At 40.3% G+C, this 21,624-nt stretch overlaps 1 protein-coding gene across 2 annotated transcripts in view; it reads left to right on the top strand.

Moving 5' to 3' along the window:
• The window catches only part of mapk8ip1b (mitogen-activated protein kinase 8 interacting protein 1b), a 72,978-nt gene that overhangs the window by 8,176 nt on the left and 43,178 nt on the right, over nt 1-21,624 (top strand). The window contains exons 1-2 of one of the 2 annotated variants that reach the window (XM_022216738.2): nt 6,030-6,364; nt 18,008-18,119. In XM_022216738.2, coding sequence (XP_022072430.2) covers nt 6,309-6,364; nt 18,008-18,119 — 168 coding nt within the window. In that variant the 5' untranslated portion in view covers nt 6,030-6,308. Of the gene's footprint in view, nt 1-6,029; nt 6,365-18,007; nt 18,120-21,624 lie in introns of those variants that run through there. The other variant, XM_022216737.2, reaches the window with a different exon arrangement.

Genomic DNA, 21,624 nt, shown 5'->3' with positions numbered 1-21,624 from the left:
ATTACATAAAATGCTCAGAACAGGCGAAACACAGACGAACATCTGTGAAAACAGTACAACATATTGTCGCGACCCTCTGTGATGAATGAGCGAGACTTTAAATGGTTCTCTGGTCGTTTATTGAACCTTCACACAGGCTACTGTGGGCCGTAGGCAACGCCAAAATAACTACAGAAAACCTATTACTTCCAGAATTAGCCGGTGTTCCCAGCTTTCTCTCGCTCAACACACTACTGCTAGCCCTCAGCCAATCACAGGTGAGAAGGATGGCATGTTCACTGACATTAGGTAAATCTTGAACTGGACAATAAACATTGAAACATCAACAACAATATTCTGTTATCTTCTTGTAAAATGACCCAAAAATGCATGAAAGTCATCAGTAATCATGACTTTTCCGAAGAACTGATCGACATCGTGATGCACATACTGACTTTGTTTACATTTTGGCCAGAGTTCCGACTTACGACGAAAATTGACTTGCGTTGATCCGTAGGAACAGAACTGCGACATAAGTTGAGGACCCTTGTACAGCATTTTTAATCGGTTGTTGCTAGAGGAACGGACCCGTACCCGTAGCCTGTGGACTACGGATACGGCACTTGCCATTTGCCAATCAGATACGTGAGATCTGGTCACGTGACTCCCGGTAGACGCTAGCTGTACGGACCCGTAGCATCGGTACTACAGGTACGGACCCTAAACCTGACCCTAACACTAACCCTAACCTTAACCTTTGCTTACCTTTCAACAGTTTGCAGTGGTTAGCAGCTTCTTGACTCGCGAGACTCGTGTACGGGTCCGTATCTGTCTGGCAAATGGAAAGTGCCGTATCCGTAGCCCACAGGCTACGGGTACGGGTCCGTATCTGTAGACACTACCTTTTTAATCTGGTTAAGCATCCCCAGTACTTGATTATGATCAGCAATACCTTGTGTCTGCTTGTGTCAGTAGCAGTGTTTTCACTATTCTCTGCATCTAGCTTGAAATACGTCCTTATTAGCATCTGATACAATTAGACATGTCTTTCAAAATGTGCAGATTGCTGAATATATCAGTGGGAAGCACAGAGGTGTCAACGATCTGTCCGTCCCTCCTTCCGTCTCGCTCACTTGATTCATTAGCGTTCCTTCTTCCTTTTCTTTCATCTCTCCACTCGCTGCTTCCAAACTGACATGCCTCTGCTGATGAGATCTGCTCCAGCAGATGGTTTCATAGGGTGTGGGGTGTGAGAGGGATGTGAGAGAGGAGAGGGAGATGAGGGAGCAGATTCTGAAGTGTCAATTTTTCTGATTCGCAGCATCCGTCTCGCTTTGACTTTGATGATTTCTTTAAAAGACAGATTTTAAAATCAGTGTTTTTAGCAAGATTTCAGCTGTTTTTAATTTATTTTTTTTATCCTCATAGACAAAGAGAGACACAAGGAGGGAATTTAAATGGAGCTGATTTGAATTTCAGCCACAGCAGAAGCTGACAGAGTGGACAGTAATTGCTCCGGTTGCAGTTCCCTTCTGCTGATTATTTACTGCCGTCTCGCTATTCTGCTGACGGGGCATGTTGCACGTGACGGCGACTCCCCTCTGCTTTTACAGTGCACACCCCTCCCTCTCTTTCTGTTTCCCTCTGCTGCTCTTTCTCTCTGCAAAAATACAATACAGTTCTAGATTTTACAGCTGCAAAAGAGGGATGTTTGATTTATTTCAGACATCGTGTTTTATGTTCTCTTTTGCCTTTATGACAATAAAGGCAAAAGAGAACATAAAAAAACATAAAATAAAAAACAAAACCAAGCAGAAATCTAAAATAATGTCTGAAAGCAAGTAGGACAGGGTATAATTAATTACCTTCTACCTCCTACAGATCTGTACATCTCATATTTTACTGTTTCCTGTTAGCATTAAACCTTACACTTTGATACCTCTTTAGCAACCCCAACAACACTCTTACTGTTCCACATTATTCTATTTCTCAATTAGTCTTTCTATGACCAATTATCCAAAAAATTTTGCCTGATTTAAAAGGTTTTACTTCCTGTTTTGTGTATAGTATAGTATATTATTTTAAAACATGTCTTTCCTGTTGTCTGTTCTGATGATTAAATATTAACAAAAAAATGCATTCTACTTACACCTGTGTCAGTAAATATGAATGAATCTGCATTTTTGTAATGTTATGAGGATAATAAAGCTATTTTTTGACATGGAAAACAATGCTTAAACATTAATGCTCAAAGCAGACATTTCTGAATTCAGATTTTTTTTCAAAGAAAATGTTGTTATAGTTGAGCTCCTTTAGATGCAGACAGTTAAACCCTAACAGAGAAGGCAGGCTTTTTGCCTCATGAGCTGCTTTGACATTTTTTTGTGCAGGTTGAGTTTTATTTAGACATAAAGTTTTGAATTACAGCAAACACATTGGTGTTTACTTGAATGTAGCCCTGTTATGTTTGGATGGAACTGCATGTAATACTCATTATCAGTTGAACTAAGTAAGTTCTGTCATAAATGGATCAATCAATTACTCAAAATTTGTAAGCAAAATAGCAGTTTTTTCCAACCAATCAATACCCAGCTAATGGTTCCAGCTTGTTCTCCTCTGAACTCTGGTATTCTGACCCTCATAGACATTACAGGGTTAATTTGCTGCTGCTGACAAGCTGAACGAGGATTAAACGTCACACAATACAGAGAGGCCTCTCTCTTTCTCTTTCTCTCTGTCTCACTTCTGGCATGAATATTTCTCTCGGAGTAAAAAGCAAATATTATACAGTTGTGCTTAAATAGCGTTTTCTCTTGTTCTTCAACCTGCAGAGTACTTTTATCCCTATCTATACAACATGGCTGGCTGCCAGGTTCTTTCTCTATGGCCATATGGTGGCGTGCTGCTAGCTCAGAGTGTAGAAAGGGAAGGATTCAGTGTCTTTGACCTTGATGAAGTGAAGTGCAGAGTTTGGTTTTCCACAATACAACCTGTATTATGTATTATTGCCTAGGTTTGTTTCTGTTAAGTCACAGTAGATGCGGTGATGGATGCGTTAGCATGTTGAGCAAGCCGTCCTCGTAATCAGTGAGGTTGTTGCTGAAAATGCAGCTACAGCAGTCATTTTAACAGTTACGTGTTTTCTTTTTCTTCAGTTCAATGTATCATTTGTTTTTCTACAGTATCGTAGTTATTGCATCATGATGTCAGTTGTTTTTGGCTCCAGTCACCAGTTAGATGCTGTCAGTGTGTTAATATTAGACAATGGCAACAGATTCCACCATGTTGCACTTTCTTTAATAAGACTGAACTATAATACAAGCTTCTTTTATAGTGTCTGACTTCAATAATTAGCCTTCTTTTTTTCTTTTTTACTCATTTTTGTCCTGTTTGTATACATTGTAATATGTAAATCTTTCTTCACATATTGCACTATTGTTCTGCATTATACAGTCACTTAAAGTTTGTCAAAACAAAATGAACTTGAACTTGCATTATTTGCCTAATTGGTAAAATAATCGATTAACTTATAGAAAAGAGTCAGTATAACTTACATAGTTGCCAGTAAACATATTCAGCAGACCAGTAAGACCAGTATCTTCTCCTTTTACGCTCTCGTTTGGTCTTCTCCACCACCACTTAGGGTAAAGTTCCTTTTTTTTTGTAATAGCTGCTTGATTACTTGTTTGCTCTAAACAACTGAATCTTGCTGTAGAAAAAGAGGTTGATTAGCAGATCTGTTGGCCCAAAGATATAGTTGATTATTTAGTATGTTTGTCATGTTGGATCCTGCTGATTAATTATTAATCGATTTATTTCAGGTAATAATTTAAGCATTCAAAAGTATATTAATTGATGACGCAGACGGTGAAGCATTTGCAGGTCATTGCTGATTAGCTGTAATACCTGATAACACCACCAGGTGGAGCTTCTTGCTCTTTAACACTGAGAAGGAGAGCATTGTGGTAGTTTAGCTAGTAAAGGGGCACCATGAGAAGGTCCTCTGTGATGCTTAATGCCCACTTACCTTTTGTATGCAAGTTGAAGTGCACAGAGACTGTGAATGTTGCCTCGTGCCGTTCCAACTGCCATTGGAACGGCCAAAACCTGTGACTGGAGTGGAGTGGTTTATGCCATACAAAGGACAGCAGGATGTCTGTAGATGATTCCATCTTATTATTAATCAAGTCTTGATTGATAAGGCTGCTGGTTATCGGTAAAGAAATTTGTTTAAAATTTGCGTCCTTAGTTCTTCCCCACAAACAACCCTGACAGCTCTGTTCATGTCTTTGCATCTCTGTGGACACGCTTTGGCCTCTAAGGTGCTGGCAGGAGGTTTTCAGGTCAGCAGCGTTCACAGTGTTAATGAACTGTAGGGTTCACTGTTCCCTATAGGCATTGATTTTTTTGAGATGAAGCTTTACCACCTGCCTGAGCAAGCAGAAACCGGCTCAGGTTAAAAGACAATCATGATTTGCTGAGTGTTTCGGCTCCTTTTTGCAGGTTTATCTGTTATTTCAGAACTGGAGTGTGATTTTAAGAAGAAATTGTTGCTATTTAGCTTGTTAGCATATTTAGTTACAAAGAGGTGACAAATTAAAGGGAAAAAAATCAACAAATGCTGCCAAAACAGTTCACCTTGCATTGATTTTCCAAGTCTCTGGAGCTCTGCTGTAGAGACGGAGCACCATTTTCTCAATAGATATTCCCTCATTTTGTGTTTTATTGATGACATCTTCAATGTGGGTTGAGATCGAGTGACTGTGGAGGCTGTAACGCATGATTAAAGTCCTTGTTCTATCCATCAGTGCTTTCAGTGACCTTTCATGCGCTATAGATCCAACTATAGCTATCCTCTTAATGCAGTTTTGTACTACTGTACGTTGACCTTTTGCACCATTAATGCAGCACGTGCTTTTTGTGAAACATTTTTCTATACATGTCCTTTTTTATAATCAATATTTATCTGTCTCCGTATGCATGAGTAGATGCCGGTGGTGTTGGAATGCAAATAGTCTAAACATGATTCTAGTTAGTGGCACAGGAAGTAAGAATTTCATTGCTTTGCTTGCTTTCTTATTGCTGCATATGACAATACAAACCTCCGAATAGGCTTTTCCTTCAACTTCTCACCCATCTGCAGTCAGCATGTGCCAGATTTACTGTCCCTTATGCTCTCACTTCCCTGCTTCCCCCATCTTTCTTCCATCTCCTTTTCCCCCGGGCCTTTGCATGAATGTGCACATGACACTGGAATAGTGTCGGGTGGATCAGTCCGAGCCACTTAGCTTCCCATTTACAGAGCCAGGGCTGTGGACGAGTGGCAGATTTATGATGTGGATTAGAATGTTATACTTCAGCTTTAAGTTTATGTCTCCAATATAGGTCCACGGTGCACCGTTGGACAAGAAATATAAGTAGAAAGACAATCATGCAGGTTGAAAGCAACCCCATAAGTGAGTCATAGTTGTCAGAGAAAACTAAGACAAACAGGAAAATGATTACACATTGTGTCTAGAGACAGATTTCTACAACAGATATCACAGATGCCAAGTTATGATTGCAGTTTTGATTCAGTTTAACTTAAAATAAGTGTACTAAATACTCTGGATATACTGTCAGATTGTTTGCAACCTTGCTGATAATCGGATTTCTTGTGTTTTCTGCCCTGTCAGACTTCTTTTAATCAATGTCGCCATGTTCCCAGACCTCAGCATTACCCTTGGAGAGAGCGCTGATGGATGACGATAAGGCAGAGTTTCCATTTAAGAAGAGATGAATGGAGGGAAACGGAGAGAGAGAGAGAGAGAAAGAGGAAAATTAGGAGCGTGCATGATCAGTGGGCTTCATGAATAATTGAGCATGACAGTGTTTTAAAGAGAGAAAGAGAGAGAGAGAGAGGGAGTAGTGTCCTCTGGTGCTGATGTTTTCCTGTTTGGGCTTCCCGTGGCTGATCTGCTAACACCAGCACTTTCCTGCAGTGGCGTAGTAAATCTGATGCTCACAGGACAGAGTAAACATCACAGAGCGGGAGTACCGAGGGAGAGCAGAGTAGATTATATAACACTGCCCAATCTCTGGCAGCTTCATCTTCATATATTTCCCCATCTTTTCCCCTCCGGATGAGCGGCAGCAGCAGCGGTGGTGTCGCTCTGAATCCGACGCCTCTCCCATCGACCCGGATGAGCTGCACCCCTCCTCCCTCTCCTCCAGCTGCCTCCCTTCTCGCTCCTCCCTCTCCTCTCCGCCTCCCTCCTGCCTTCACTTTCTAACCCTCCTGCTCCTTCTCCTCCTCCTTCTCGGCTGTGGATGCCCTCCTCACTTACAGTATGGACTCGGGAGGGGAAGGAGAAGAGGGTTGGATGGAGGACCAGTGGGAGAAATGGTAGGGGAGCTTCTTTCATTTCTTCTCCGGATGTTTATTTTCCTCACCGGCATGCAGCAAATATGGCAGTGTGTGACCTTGTGAGTGTGGAACTGCTAACATTTCTTCCTATACGTCTTCTCCTCGCGTCTTAAAGCTTGGAACAGACATGCCCTTGAAGGAGAGCAGCTGCATATGGCTGTGTTGTGTGTTTGTATCTAAATAGCGTGCAGCAGAGGTTGCTGGTGACCAAAAATAGGACCAGAGGAACATCACACTTGACGCTGTGTGTGTGTGTTATAGCAGCATGCCGGTGTGAGAGAAGCACCGTGTGAATGAACTCAGTTTGTTTTCATACAGCGGATGATGTAGGAGGTGGGTGTTTTTGACTCGGATGTGTTGAATGGGACGGGACGGTCATGATCCTGGTCCTTGTCCCGGTTCCGTCCTTGCAGGAGGGCAGAGCTGATGAACGACCGACAGCGTGCGCTCTCGTAATCTCTTAGCGGGAGCATAAACGTGTGAATTATTTGGGGGAGAGGTGGGGGGTATAAAAAGAGATCTTGAAAATGCAGGGCTTAACAAGTATGTAATGTGATCAGAGCAGCACAACACAGATGCTCGTCTCATGAGACTGCAACATGGGAAGAACAGAAACATCAATAGTTGTGTGCGTAACGTGATCCTCCTCCTCCTGCCAATGAATTAGCATATGTTGCATGTATGTGGAAGAATTTCACCATTTTGTATTTTAGAAAGGCTTTTCCTAGGGAGGATTTTTAGTCTATGATAAGCAGCATTTTCTCTATATTTTCCAAACACCAGAAGTGGTGTTCTCATCGCAGCATGACCTTTTTCCACATTTTAAATGCAAAACTGTCCTTTTTTATTCAACGGGGACATATGACAGCTTGTGGGACTGTGGGGACATCAAATTTATTGCCCATAAAGGGTACTAAAACTAAGCACCTTTTTCTGTATTTGACCTTGCATGCAACTTGTAAACAAAAACAGTATTTTGAAGCAAGCGGCAGATGAGTCCAGTCGTGTTGGTGCGACAGGGGTCGTAGCTGGATTCAGATAAAGACTAACGAGCTGGACGGGACCATCGTGGCCCGAGCGTGAGGTCAAGCTGTCCTTCATTAACGCCGACAGAGAGGCAGGCCGAGGAGACGCCAAAATGCCAGCAGGCTGCCCTGTCACCTCCCACTGTCAGGATAATGCAGCATTTTGCCCCAAATCCTCAGCGATACAAACTGAAACATCCATCCCGCAGTGCTGTTAGTGTCTGATGTTGTTTTACAACATAAACTGTCAACAAAGTACCTGATTGGACTGAACTTAAGCCAAAAAATGACTGAGTAGTAACGACCACAGCTGGACTTTGACACTGAAGACAAGAGAGAGACAAATGATCAGCTGTCAAACTTTTATGTCATCATGGGTGCTATTATATAAAAAAAATCAGCATGTAAGTCACAGGCGAACCTTGAAACAACAGGCTGTCTATCTAAACAGTTAAAATGTTCACATTTTACATATTCACTGTCATTAACACTGAAGTAGTGGGAGAAAGATCAGACGAGCTTAGAATAAGATTCAAATCACAGAATAGCACCTGAAGTACTCACATTAATCCTGGACAACTGAACTCTTGTGGAAAATACTTTAGATTTTAGAACATGTTTGGAATCGTCTAAGTAGACCTGGATTCTCTGGTTCTGTTGCTGAGTGTATTTTAGAGACCTACATCCTAAATTGAATCATTGAGACATGGTTCTTTATATGCAATACGCGGACTTGCTGCATTAGAAGTCTCTTTGAATGTAAGTCAATGCTAAAACTACAAGCTCCTGCACTGGTTTATGTTGTCTTACACACTGTGTATGTAGAAAAATAGAAAATATTAAATTTTTGTTTCCATATTGGAACCAAATTTACTTATTTAACAACATCTGAGCACAGTATGATGCAACAATAATAATAACGGACACAATAATAACATGAAAAGCGCTCAGACCTCCAAGGCTGCTCAATCGTTGTATGATTTCTGACAGATAAGTCCACAGCGGTGGATTTGTAGTAGGATCACAAGCATGTGATCGTCAGCAGACAGCTGACATTGTGTTCACTTGTTGTCATAGTTACAGTGACGCTGTGCGGCTATCTCACAATGATACAGAAATCTTTAACAAATCCGTGGATCCAGACTATAAGCCGCATCACTGCCAAAAATCTAATCACTTAGTGTCATTTCTGACCTTCCCTGAAAATCCGTTGGTTTGTTTTTGACTAATGTTGCTAACAGACAGATAGACAAACGCTCGCTGATTGTCACATAACTCTGTTGCGTTTCTTGGCGGAGTAAAAATGATACATTTTTCCATTGCACTATTCATGAACAAAGTACAAAGTGCTTTACGATAAACCAAATATCAAATTAGACAAATAACGAAGCAAAATTTAAACAAATTAGATCCTAAACATGCAAAATAACAAGATCATGTGGTCATTAAATGAAGACGTTATTCATAAGCTGGGTTTCCATTACAGTTTTTTGCAAAATAAAAGCGATATTTCTAAAATTTCGACAAAGTATATTTGCGCTTTGAACGTGTTTCCATTGAAGGTTGTTCTGGGCAGAAGCATCGTAACTCTCGTAAAATATCATCCCGTGAGATTTCACTGCAGGAAATCATTTCTGCTTCTATCTCCTTCTAACACTCTGCATTCCTCTGCTGTTTGCTGTCTAGTATGGCAGTGATGTTTTTCTCAAGAATATTGGCAAGAAAAGTCTCGGTCTCCTCTTCTGTCCACACGTACCGCGCCATGTTTACTCCGAGAGAACTGGTCATGTGACCAGGTACGTCACGTCCGGTGATGTATAATTGCGGAAAAAGTGTTTCCATTGCACTTTTGCGATATTTTTCAATATCGAAACGTCTGAAAAACCACCTCATGAGAGCGTAAAAACTTTTTAGCCATATTTTAGTCCTTTTTCGAAATTCAGGTGTTTCCATTACCAGTTTTTTATTGCACTATTTACATTTTGCGCATATCTAAGGGTAATGGAAACACAGCTATAGTAGTATTAGGAATAGTTGTAATTTTTCTATTTTATTTTATTTTCATTCTTATAAGCTGCTGGTCAATGTTTTTTTTTTTTTTTTTTTTTTGTATTTACCAAAAAACCTTAATCACAGTTAAATGAATGCACTGTGAATCCCTCTTAAGCTCCTGCTACACCTCCACAAGTGAGGAAAAATCTAATTTGCCATTCAGCATCATTTAGGCAGTAATTGAGTTTCTTTGAGAACCAAGTTACCAGCGTTTTGGAGGCAGGATGAGTCCTTCAGATGTCACAGTCCTCGACATCTTGGCTTGTAGGCTTCCAAACATAACCTGCTCTCACTTATCCAGTAAAATAACGCCACTGTCAGCTCCTGTCAGGTTCCTCGGTAGTCTTTAGGGTTCTGTGAGGTAACAGCGTTCCAGCGACAGTGCTGTTGTTGTTACTACAACCCGGCCTGATGTTCTGCATCTCAGTTTCAGGGATGATGACACAGTCGATGTGTCACAGTCGGGATCTGTGACCTGCACGGCCTCGTCAGTCTGCTGAGTCAGCTCACATTGATCAGGGAGGATGTAGTGTGTGTGAGAGAGATGATGGGTGGTTGTAGAACAGAAACACAATCCCAGAGGAAGCTACCGAGGATATTTATGGATTTGGATTTCTTTCGAATATGGACATGCCTGTGTAGAGTTCATTAGGGAAAATAAATGACGCTTTCCTGAGAATCTTTCTGTGCTGATTGTCCACAGAAGTACTTGAAAATTATTTCTTACCTCACCTACTTTTCCTGTCCATATTCTTACTTTCCTAAAGTACATGTGGGACAAAACTTTCACTGAGAGTTTGGAGATTTTTGGAGATCTTTGGACACTACTGTTGATCTAAGGTGTGAACCAGAAAACTATGGACGAGCTCTGGTGCTTCTTAGCAGTTGCTTTTGTTTCAGGTTAGCCTACTGATTACTTTCTCAGTTACTGTTTATGTTTTTATGATGCATTAAATGTCAAAAAAATGTCCAAGAACACATCTTCCCAATTTGCTTGACCAGCAGTCCAAAGAAGAGCTAGAAAAAAACCTGGAAGCAGCAGTTTTTTTTTGTCCATTGATTTCACTTCGACTATTCAGGTCAGGTGTTCTTAGTGCTACACTTAAAATAATGCATTTCACAGACTTAACTAAGATCAAGCATTGATTGCTGTTTTGGAGATCGTAATGCATTCAGATGACAAGTATTTTTAGCGTTTTGTTCACCCTATTTATATCTATAGAGCACATACAGATTTCTACATAATAAGACAATTTATTAAACAGTTCATGATCATAGTGTTGAAGCAGCACTTTAGGGCTGTACCTGACTCTGAATTTGTAAGTCAAATCAGATTTAGCTTTTTAACATGACGATTGAACTATGTGTTTCTTTCTTCATATCTACAATCAGAAAATCCATTTGTATGAGCTTCAGCAGTGATTTTTGAGCATTAAAAGATGCATATAAAACAGTTCTCATTGCTACCATATGAGAAAAGCAGAAACGCGTGCAGGCCTGTGTTTTAAGGTTATTCTAATTCAATTTTTGCCTTTATTTGAAAGATACATTGGCAAAAGAACAGGGAAATTAGTGAAGTAAAGGTATAGACTGACTGGGATTCAAACATTTCACGTGTCTAATGTTGTTCTGTGATTGGTGAATTCGTTCATACAGATTTAACTTTTTCAGGGTTGTTTAAAATCCCACAATACTTCGGATTTCTTCTGAGACAGTCGCCCAGTTTACCAACCACTCCACCTCAGGTTTCAGCTTCTCTTGTGTTTTATGTGGATTTTTTTTCAACTAGAAATGCTAGATTATAAAAACACATATTTCCTCTTATTTGTCGTTCCTTGTGCATTTTTGTAAACTTCTCTCTCTTTATCTATGTGGCAACCTCAACACGGCCAACGTGGAAAAGCTGAAAACTGCAGTTCCTCAAACGGCCACTTGAGGCTCTAAAAGCAAGTAAATCCCCATAGACCCCCATGTTAAAACACCCACCTTTACAGCAGAAATAAACATATTTACAGTCTGCTGCAGAGACAGTTTTGGTCTCTATAGGGGATTTTCACATTCATGACAGCTGCACAGGTTTAAGTTTTTGATAAAACTCACTTGTTTAAATTGTTTTAGAGCTTAAAGTTATGCAAACTTTGCTCATTTTTTTGATTAGTCAGGAGTTCAGAGAAGTTGGGCTCTGCAAAGGCGGCAACAGTTGGAGCAAAAACAGTGAGCTGCAAACCTGTTACTTTGGAAACATCACTGAGGCTTTGTTCATCTTTATATAAAGTCATTGGTCTTATCCTGTTATTGAAATACTGATGGACCAAAAGAAATCACTGCTCTGCTGGAAGAATCCAACTTGAGTTGCTGACAAATGATTAGACTTTATGGTAGTTTCAATCAAAGCTAAACATCCTGACCTCCATTAACAACAGAATTTAGTGTCAGTGCACTTAATAAACTGGCTATTGGGTGATTTTTATGTGGAATCTACTGAGGAATTCAGTGAATAATTTGTTTTTCTTTCCTCCCTTCTTTATTAACGCATAAATTCATGTTCTTTACTGGTACTATCAGGAATTAAAATTAGATTTGACCATCTTTGTGGGAACTAAAAGCACTTTATTGATCCTTATTTGGGAACCCTGGCAATCAGACAAAGTTAATTGAAGGTTTCACGCTGGAATGTGCAGCCGGTTCGTCCTGTGATGTGGTCGGAGCCTTGATGTGTGACAATGTAATTTGCTTCGTATTATACACTCTGTTGGTTTTCTCTGGTGTCCCTACTTACCCGCAATTCTCTGCAGCTGAAGGGGTCACACTGTCCTGTCCAGGCGCTTTTATCTCCTCGCACTTAATTTTCTCCCCTCCTTCCCTCCATCCCATTTCGTCCCCATGACTCCCTCCATCCTCTCGCTGTCTGCTGCCTCTATTTGCACCTCTCTCCAGGTTTGATTTACAGTCAGGGCCTCTTGTTCTACACTCGGTTCGTCCTCCTCCTCTTTTTGTCCTGTTAACGCCCCTGTTACCGGATCAACCCTGCAGTCTGGGGTCAAAACAACAGATCATACTTCCGGCTGATTGGCGTCCCTGCTTTATGTTTCTTCCTTTCTCCTTCTTTCCGTGACGTTGATGCCGGAGGGAGCGCTCAGGAGATTATTGATTTTGCCCTTTTCTCGGGAAACTGTCTGCATTGTAATAAACTGCAGCGATGTGGTAAGCGTACAGTTTTTGTTATTCCGAGGCAGAGGAGTGTCCCCTGACCAAAGCCTGTCACTGCGATTCAGTCAGCACGGTCCAAGCTGAGACGACACCTGAAGCCACATCATATTTCTCAGTGGCGACCGTGTCTGTTGGGGAAAGACAAGAAAAGCTGGAGACGTATCAGCATAAATAATTTACAGCATCACGTCTTTCCATTTGAGGCATTTTTGTGCTGCTGCTTTACTAATTTCCTTAAGTGCAAAAATGAGCTTGTGAAGTAGACTTTGCTAACATCTTCTAATCAAAATAATTGAACAGTAAAATAAAGAACCTCAAATGGTCGTCTGAGAACTCTTCAGGTAATTAGTTTGTGCTCACACAGAGAGGTAAAAGCATTTGTAATGTTATTGCAAAATAACCTGATAAATCTCCTTAAATACACATTAAGCGGCATTTTTAATGCTAAGTGACACTAATGTGAAACTGAATCGTAGCCAGACTCTGCAGCTCTGTGCAGCTTCAAGCCTCTTCTAGTCAACTCCTTTTGATTCTGCAGACCTTCACAGTTGGTGGAGACAGAAACTAAGAGATTTACATTCATTAAGTGAACAGAAGCACATGTGGAGTGATGATTCTTTACATTCACGTATGACAGTGGATTGTGTTCTGCTGATATGTGTTTGTGTGAGCTTGTATTCTGAATTTGTTTGGCTTCTTGTGGCCAAAATACTTGACCAAAGCAAAATGAAACATTTACGACAGCTCTGTCTCCTAGATAATTAAGTCTCTTTACAACTTAACTGCATTTATGTTTTGAAGTGCCATAAATTTGATATAAGGAGGCAGGAGGGGAGGATGAACGTCAGCAACAGGACCTGTGGGACCTTTATTTCACTGCCTCGTCTCCACACTGCTTAGCTTGATGTCTGTAATTCCATGTATTGTGCTGGTGTTCAGTCTTACCCATTTTCTGCAGCCAGATAAATGGAATATGTGAATGGAGCATTTTTGCAACAAAAACAGGACTGATGATGATTTGATCGTCCGTCAGAAAATTGATTTTCCTCAAAATATAATTGAAAGTGCAGTTAAGTTGTAGAGAAAAGTAATCTTTTGGGAGATGAGGCTGATTAAGAGTAATGCCAGTGTTGAGCAATAATCCATATTTATCAACAAATTTACCTAAAAAGGTACAAAACCAGCATGCATTCATTTTTCTCTTGGTTTCTTCTGACTTTCCAAACCGCAAATTTATTTATTCAGCATCTTATCATACACAGTGCTTATTAAAGTGCTTTACAGGCAGATTTAAAATAAATAAATAAAAAAAAAGCGTGTAATCAAAATTTCTGTAATAAATAAATTAAAGTCAGTGCAGGCAAGTTGGATAAAGTGCACACAGATTTATGTTATAATTACAATTTATTAATTAAAACAACTATAAAAGACAATGTTAGAGATACATTTCATAATAAGATAGAAAATAAATAAATTAAAATTAAGGGACTAAAATACCAAATAGAATAGAATACTTTATTTTCATCCCCAAGTAGAATTTCAGTTTCTACAGCAGAAAGAGTTCAGTTCCCACCACCATAAATACAGATAATAAACAAAAATGTGCAGTAAATAAAAATATAAACTGCAAAATGTCCTATGCATAAACATATTTAATTGTCCACACTTTAACCCTATTCCTCCTGGATGCATAATTCCAAAAACCAAATGGCTGATGAATGTGGACAGTTCTTATTCGCTGGTAGCTATTTGGTGCTGTAGTGTAGTGTACAGTATGTAAGTCCACTGCAAAAGTAGGCTTATTGATAGTTTTTTTCAAGGTAATTTTTGTCTTTTGCCAACTGAACGAAGCTGTATCAGTCTTTGGAAACACAAACAACATGTCAGTAGGATCATTTTATAGCTTGTTTTAGTCTTTTTGTGAGATTTGTCGACATTAAGAACACTACTGAACATTGCTGCCCTCGTCTTTCATGAAAACCTGACCAACAAACACGATGCTCCCCATCTGAAAAACTTCACTTCCATTTCTGTTTTCATCTATTTTCCCTCCGCCTGCTCTCTCTCTCCCTCCTCCTCTTTCCCGCCTCCTTCAGGGCCTCATTATGGAGGTAAACAGATGCTTTCATCCAGGCTATTGGACTCCGATACCCGTCCTCCGACACGTGATAGCTGAAGACACTCGCAGCTGTGCTCACATTTGCCGGAGGAGACGAATGCAGTGTGGATGTATCCGGGAATCACATTAGCATCGTGGGAGAATCATGGCTGTCCAGGTTCAGCAGGTTCCTCTGACAGCCTGCTGCTTTGTGATCGCTGTCGACTTCTCCTTCCTCCCTCTAATAACATTGTCCTGCTCTGACTCCGTTACGCCCAAGAGGCTGCAGGGTAAAGAGATAACAGGCGGACGTAATTGCAGATGGGGAAAACTGAAGCATTGTTTACTGGAAGTTAATTGAATCCTGCCACAGACAGCAGGGCTGCATGTTTCCCAGCCTGACATTGGAGTGATGTCCAGAGCTGCTGCTGCGAGAACAATCAAGACCTTTTGTTCTGTCCTATGAAATACAAATGCCTCTTTCCTTATCTTTTTTTGTTTTTATCTTGACTAACATTAGGATGCAAGGGTGTGGGAAACAGCTGAGGTTATGATTGTCATTGCAGGACTGTCGCTTGAGGCAGATGAGTTAAACACGATTATATACCTTGCAGTTATTTTTTTTAGCTGTTTTGTTGACATCAAAACTCTTCCAGTTGCTCAGCTGGTCTGTCCGTCTGTCTTTTACGTCTTGGCTAACAACAGCCCTGATTGACATTTCAGTTAAAGTGGATATTCTTGATCAACAGATGATGAATCCTTGAGTTTTTGGTCACCTTGGCCTATTGTCCAGCAGTACCATGACGCCAGCATTTCTGAAAATTCACATCATGTTTTTTCCTTGAACTTGCACATTTGCACAATTTGAACAAACCTTCTTCTGTTTGCACTGCAACGAAAAAAGTGTTGTTTTAAGATCTGGATCTCATTAGAAGTAACTTCAGTCTTATATTAAGCCTGTTATGATTGTAGTTACAACAAGAAAAGCTTTCAGAGAGCGCAGTACTCCACCAAGGCTGCTCAGTCGTATCATTTCCAATGGATGAAATCTTTAACAAAAAATTGTCCTGCGCTGAGCACAGGCCTGTGTTGTGCATGTGTGTGTTATGTACGGATGCCGAATTGCATGATGTAAATATGTCGCGAGCAGCAGGAATTGATGGGACTCAGAAACACCCTCACAATTTAATTAGTTGTTCCTTGTATCATCTCTGATGGAGAAGTCCTGAAAAGTCCGCAACGGTCGATTTGTAGTAGGATCACAATCATGTGATCATCAGCAGGCAGCTGATGTAGTGTTCACTTGTTGTCATAGCTACAGTGACGCCGTGCTGCTATCTCGCAATGAAACGGAATCTAATGAGGTGGTCCTTTTGTCATTTCTGACCTTCCTTAAAAATTTGATCCAAATTTGTTAGTCCATTTTTGAGTAATGTTGCACACAGATAAAAAAAACAGAAAAATGTACGCCAGTGGTCACATAACTCTGCCGTGTTTATTGGCAGAATAATAAACTGAGCTATCATCTTATTGACTTATTTTATTCTACTTTTTTATCTTATTGTATTTTTTGGAGCGGTGGGATGTTGTACAGAAATGGAAGTGATAAAATGTAGACACTGTCCTTAGGTACTGATAATCGGAAAAATGCCAACTGGCCAGGCAGATAATCGGTCTATCCCTGTAACATCTGCACTGATATGTTTTCACTGATGTTGTGTAACTTCATCCAGGTTGGTAACTCTTAACCAGCAGCTCCTCTGTTCATGTGTTGTGCAACAAGTTTTAATTCCTGTCCTGCTGGTGATGAATGAAGTGAAGTGCTGCCAGTGAAGCATCTTAGCTCTCTTCTACAAACAGCAGATGGCGATACCCACAGAACTGGCCAACAAATTACTGGAAGCTCGGTGATTAAATAAATGAATAAATGCAGGCATTAAAGAGGAGAGCCATAGTGCCATTACACACTTGCATGCTAAATAAATAAGCCAGACAAATCCGCTGGTGTTAAAATTGCAATACTTGAGCCTTAAGGAGCTCATCTGAACAACAGCATCAATCTAAGTTCTGCAGTGCAGCTGGAAACGTGCTCCCCTCTTTGCCCAAAGCGCTTTAGCTTTGTAGCTTAGCTTAGTTTTGTTTCAGGATATTAGTTTTAGTGGTGCATTGCAACAGTTTGCATTGTTTTTTCACTAGTGTGTCATGCAGGAAAGGACTGGTCTGATCTTGGGTTTGTCTCGGTTCTCATCCTGCTTTGGTCTTGATTTGGTCTTAACCCCTGTTGGTCATGACTCAGTCCTGGTACTATCTGTTCTTGGTTAGGATTTGGACTGTGTCCAAAATCATCCACTCACTCCCTCCTCCATGTCTATGAACACTATATAGTGACCTACTTAGGGAGCTGCTCGACTAAAGTAACATTTTCGGACACTACTTCAATCTCGGTTCTGTTAATCACATTACTGCAGTCGCTCAATGAAAACTTATCAGGTCGATGGTAGTGAACTGACTGGGATTTTTGAGATAAATTCATCTTATACTGAGCATTTTTTCTAAATAAATTCATTAAAATAACCGTTTTTCTTATTTTGTGTTGCGAATCGTCACTCTGCTTCCATTAAACATATCAATTCCAATTATTATTTCTAATTTTAATACTTTCTCACCATAAATCATAGATTGTATTGTGAATGTTGTCATTTCAATAAGCTAAACACCTAAAGAAAGCAAATATTCAGTAGAAAGTACAACTTTACACTGTGAAATAGCGTCAGAAACCTGTAGAAATGACACCAATCCTCTATTGGTAATACATGACGGTACATAATGCTGATAAATGACCATCAGCTGTACACTACTTTTCATGGTGCACTGTGGGATACTTTGAGTGACCTTATATAGGGTGTCAGTTGTAACTTAACATTAGGATAGTACTACAAAATGCACACTTCATATTGAGAAGTGACTGATTTTGGACACAGTCTTGTGTCAGGCTGAAACGTGTTGGACAGGTGAAGTTTTTAATGTTGGTGCACATCTGGAGGACTTATTTTTTTAAATACTGTGAGACATTGGCTGTGGTCAAGATCTGGGCTCTCTGAGAACTCTTTAATTACATCCTATTTGTGACCCACGTTGACGTGTCTGATGTGATTCAGCCATCAACAGATCCTGAGATGTTCAGAGCTGCTGAGGTGCCAAAGGGTTAACAGCTTTTCTTTTCTCTCTTTCCACCAGGTTGACCCATGACATCAGCCTGGATGAGTTCGAAGATGACGACCTGTCGGAGATCACAGAGATCACAGATGAATGTGGGATGAGCCTCAACTGCAACGGCCCGGATATAAAGGTAAGATGCCTCCACAGACTGCTGCTTCTGACTGGATCTCACTGAGCTTCAGAACATAAATTTGGTGTTTGACTTCCTTTGATTATTTATCAGCTACAAGTGAACAAAGCTGAAGTATTTAAAATGATCAGCTTCTCAAATGCTACCCTCTGCTCTGACTGGAAGCTGCACCAGAGGAAGTTCAGTTGTATTCAGAAATAGTGCAGGTTTATGGCGTCAGATTGTGCCACATAACAGGAAAGTCTCCCCGTTCCAGCCTCTCTATCCTCCTTGTTTGTTGTCAGTAAACATGCTGTAGTCCTCCAGCCAACATGCTGAGGTGCTGCTGTGGGAATTAAGAGTTTTAGAGTCTCTTTAGAATCTCACTGGTTGCTTTCAGGCTGCATCACAGACAGCTGTCGAGTCATTTGTTGGGTTTGAAAATATCGCTGACAAACAAGGTCAGAATTGATGCTGAATAAAATCCAGGAGTCACTGAACTTCTGGTTTTGATGCTGTAAAGTGCAGCGTCTTCGCTCTCTCTGTAGGAAAACTGTGTCACTGCTGCACAAAATGGTTCTACTGTTGTGTTCAGCATTTCTGCAAGTTAAATGTATGACTCTTAAGATCCCATTAAAGCCATTTTCACTGCAATGTGCAAATGGCAAAAATGCATGAAAGTAAATGCCACAGTAGCTTAGCTTTTAATGTTGCCTTAAATCCAAACATTGTCCACTTTGTGGAGTTACTGGAATAAATGTTTTATGTGCACAGTGGGTTGTGCTGAGGTCAGTTCCCAATGTGGAATTAAAACAATATTTGTTGATGCCACATGTTTGCTGGTGGCTTTTAACATCAACTGTGTGTTTATTGCATCTTTTACAACTCTAAAAGCTCTAGACCCAAGGTTTCTAAGGGGATGTTTTTCGTCCACAAGGTGCTGCAGGTTTCAACTTTTAGTTTGAACAGGATTTTAAAAAGCACTAAATGTTCTCAAACCATGTCTTGTAACACTTTCATCTATCCATCAGTGCTTCCTTTAATCGAAAAGTCATTTTAGTAGAAACTATTTTCTCATGATCCTTGTAGATTTTGCTACTGTCCTTACGAGGAATGGCATGCTAGCTAAAACATATTCATCACTGCAGTAATTATCCAGTGGCAGGCTCTTAACTATTTACTTTGTTAAATCCAGGTGGGAAGTTTTTTTTGGACAGACATTGTATCTAAGACATTAAAAGGTGTTAAAGTTGTGATTATTGGATTTTCAACTTTTGAAGGACCCACAGAAACCCTGGTTTTTGACTTATGTATGTTGAGACAGAACAAGAGTCCTCACAAGTATGGTATGATGTGTGTGTGTATGTATCTATATATACATATATATATATATATATATATATATATATATACACACAGTATGATGAAATAAGATATGCCTTTATTAATCCCATAGTTGAGAACTTGCAGTGTTGCAGCAGCAAATGTGATAAACAGGACATGTACACAAGGAATATTGATACTGCACAGCTTCTACATATATGTAGAATTTCAGATATTGCACAGATTCCACTGAATGTGAAATATAATGATGTTGCACAGGTTTATCCTATATGTAGGAAAAAATGCTGCCATTGCCAACGTTCTTGTGTATGTACCAAAAATATACACCAGCGTTCAAAAGTTTGGAGGCACTTAGAAATGTCCTTATTTTTGAAAGAAAAACTATTTTTTCATTGAAGATAACATTAAATGAATCAAAAAATAATAATAATTAAATGAATCAGAAATCCCATCTAGACATTGTTGATGTGGTAAATGACTATTCTAGCAGGAAATGGCTGATTTTTAATGGAATATCTCCATAGGGGTACAGAGGACCTTTTCCAGCAACCATCACTCCTGTGTTCTAATGCTACATTGTGTTAGCTAATGGTGTTGAAAGACTCACTGATGATTAGAAAACCCTTGTGCAATTATGTTAGCACATGGATAAAAGTGTGAGTTTTCATGGAAAACATGAAATGATCTGGGTGACCCCAAACTTTTAAACGGTAGTATAGTGTAGAGACTTTATAAATGAAAAAAAATATGCATACGGTGCAAACTTGAATGTCTTGATGTTGCACCTGAGTGAAATATAACACGTTTTCTTTCTGGTTGTGATTGCGTTGTGAAACTGATAGAATGTCTGTTGCTGATTACACACTTAAAACAATAACCAGCTTATGGGTTGTTGCCTTTTTTAGCAAACTGAACACAACAGTGAGTCGCACACATTATTAGACCACCGTGTCGCCTCTCAGTGACACTCTGTCGAAGTTTGGGCTCAGCTGAGGGTCAGACTCTGCTTTGTGTAGTGTTTTGTTGTGAACAGCTGCAGCGTTCAGCTTCCTGCCAGCAGAAGGAAACAGGCCAGAGGCAGCGAGTCCTGACAGATGGCGACAGAGATGCTGTGTAAAAAAACCTTGAGTCTGATTCCGTACGATTGCCCCGCTCCATCCTGACCATCTAAATAATTCACTCTGAGCTGTTTACTGTTTGTTGAAGGCCTCTGTAAGTTTTGGGGCCACTGGCACCCTGTGTTTTTGTTTTTTTTTTCCTTCAGTATTCTCAGCATAGAAGTGAGCGGGTCATTATCAAAACTGGAGCAAGAGATGTTGGGGGAGAATATAGGCAGAGGTAAATTTATTATTCTGTCAGATCTCTCCCGCACTGTTCCCAGTGAAACCATCATCACGTCCTCCTCCATTCAGCTCAGCCGTAACCTAGGCAACAGGAGGGTTGAGGGGCTTTTTATGAGCAGCTGAGTGATTTTTTTTTCTTTTTTTTCTTTTCTGTGACTCTTATTTGATCGTCCCTCGTGAATCGGTGACCCGACTGACGGAATAATCACTCCGATACCACAGAGTGCCTGGGAGTATTTTTAGGTTTAAAAGCCCGTCCTTCGCTTCTTTTACTGCCTTTTTTTTCTGGTCTTTCTATCCAGGGAGCTAATTATAGCCCAGATTACTGAATGCGAGCTCTCTGCTGGAGGTGTGTGTGATGACTCATCCCCTTGCAGGGGTCTGGCAGAGATCAGAATCTGAAATGGCTTCTGGACCGGCGAACGTTAGGCCGTTCTGACAGCGGCAGCAGCAACAAACCTCACGTGTCAGAGAGCATCGTCACTGTCAGGACATGGAGCTAACCGGCCGCCGTGCCCGTAGGGAGGGCCAAGGACATGTCGGTTAAAGGGAAAGAGCAGGCTCTGCTGGTTAGACTCCATACTGTGTTTGTCCTTCTTGGGTCTGTTTGTTTTTTTGCACGTCAGTTTTTCAATTGGACAGCTCAGAAAGACGAAAGAGATGAAGTTAGAGTCAAGATTAACATCAGATTTTCACTAAATTTAACAAAAATAAAAACTCATGGAAGGCTGAATGAAGGTTTTATTACACATTTGTTTTAATCTTTTAATTATTTTATATAGATTTTTAAATTTATTTTTTATCAGCAATATTTCCTCAGGTGTCTTTTAACTAGCCCT

The sequence above is a fragment of the Acanthochromis polyacanthus genome, chromosome 2 (genome assembly GCF_021347895.1).
Source record: "Acanthochromis polyacanthus isolate Apoly-LR-REF ecotype Palm Island chromosome 2, KAUST_Apoly_ChrSc, whole genome shotgun sequence".
Taxonomy (NCBI): domain Eukaryota; kingdom Metazoa; phylum Chordata; class Actinopteri; family Pomacentridae; genus Acanthochromis; species Acanthochromis polyacanthus.
The sequence above is the reverse complement of the archived record's forward strand: the minus strand, read 5'-3'. Positions and strand labels throughout refer to the sequence as shown.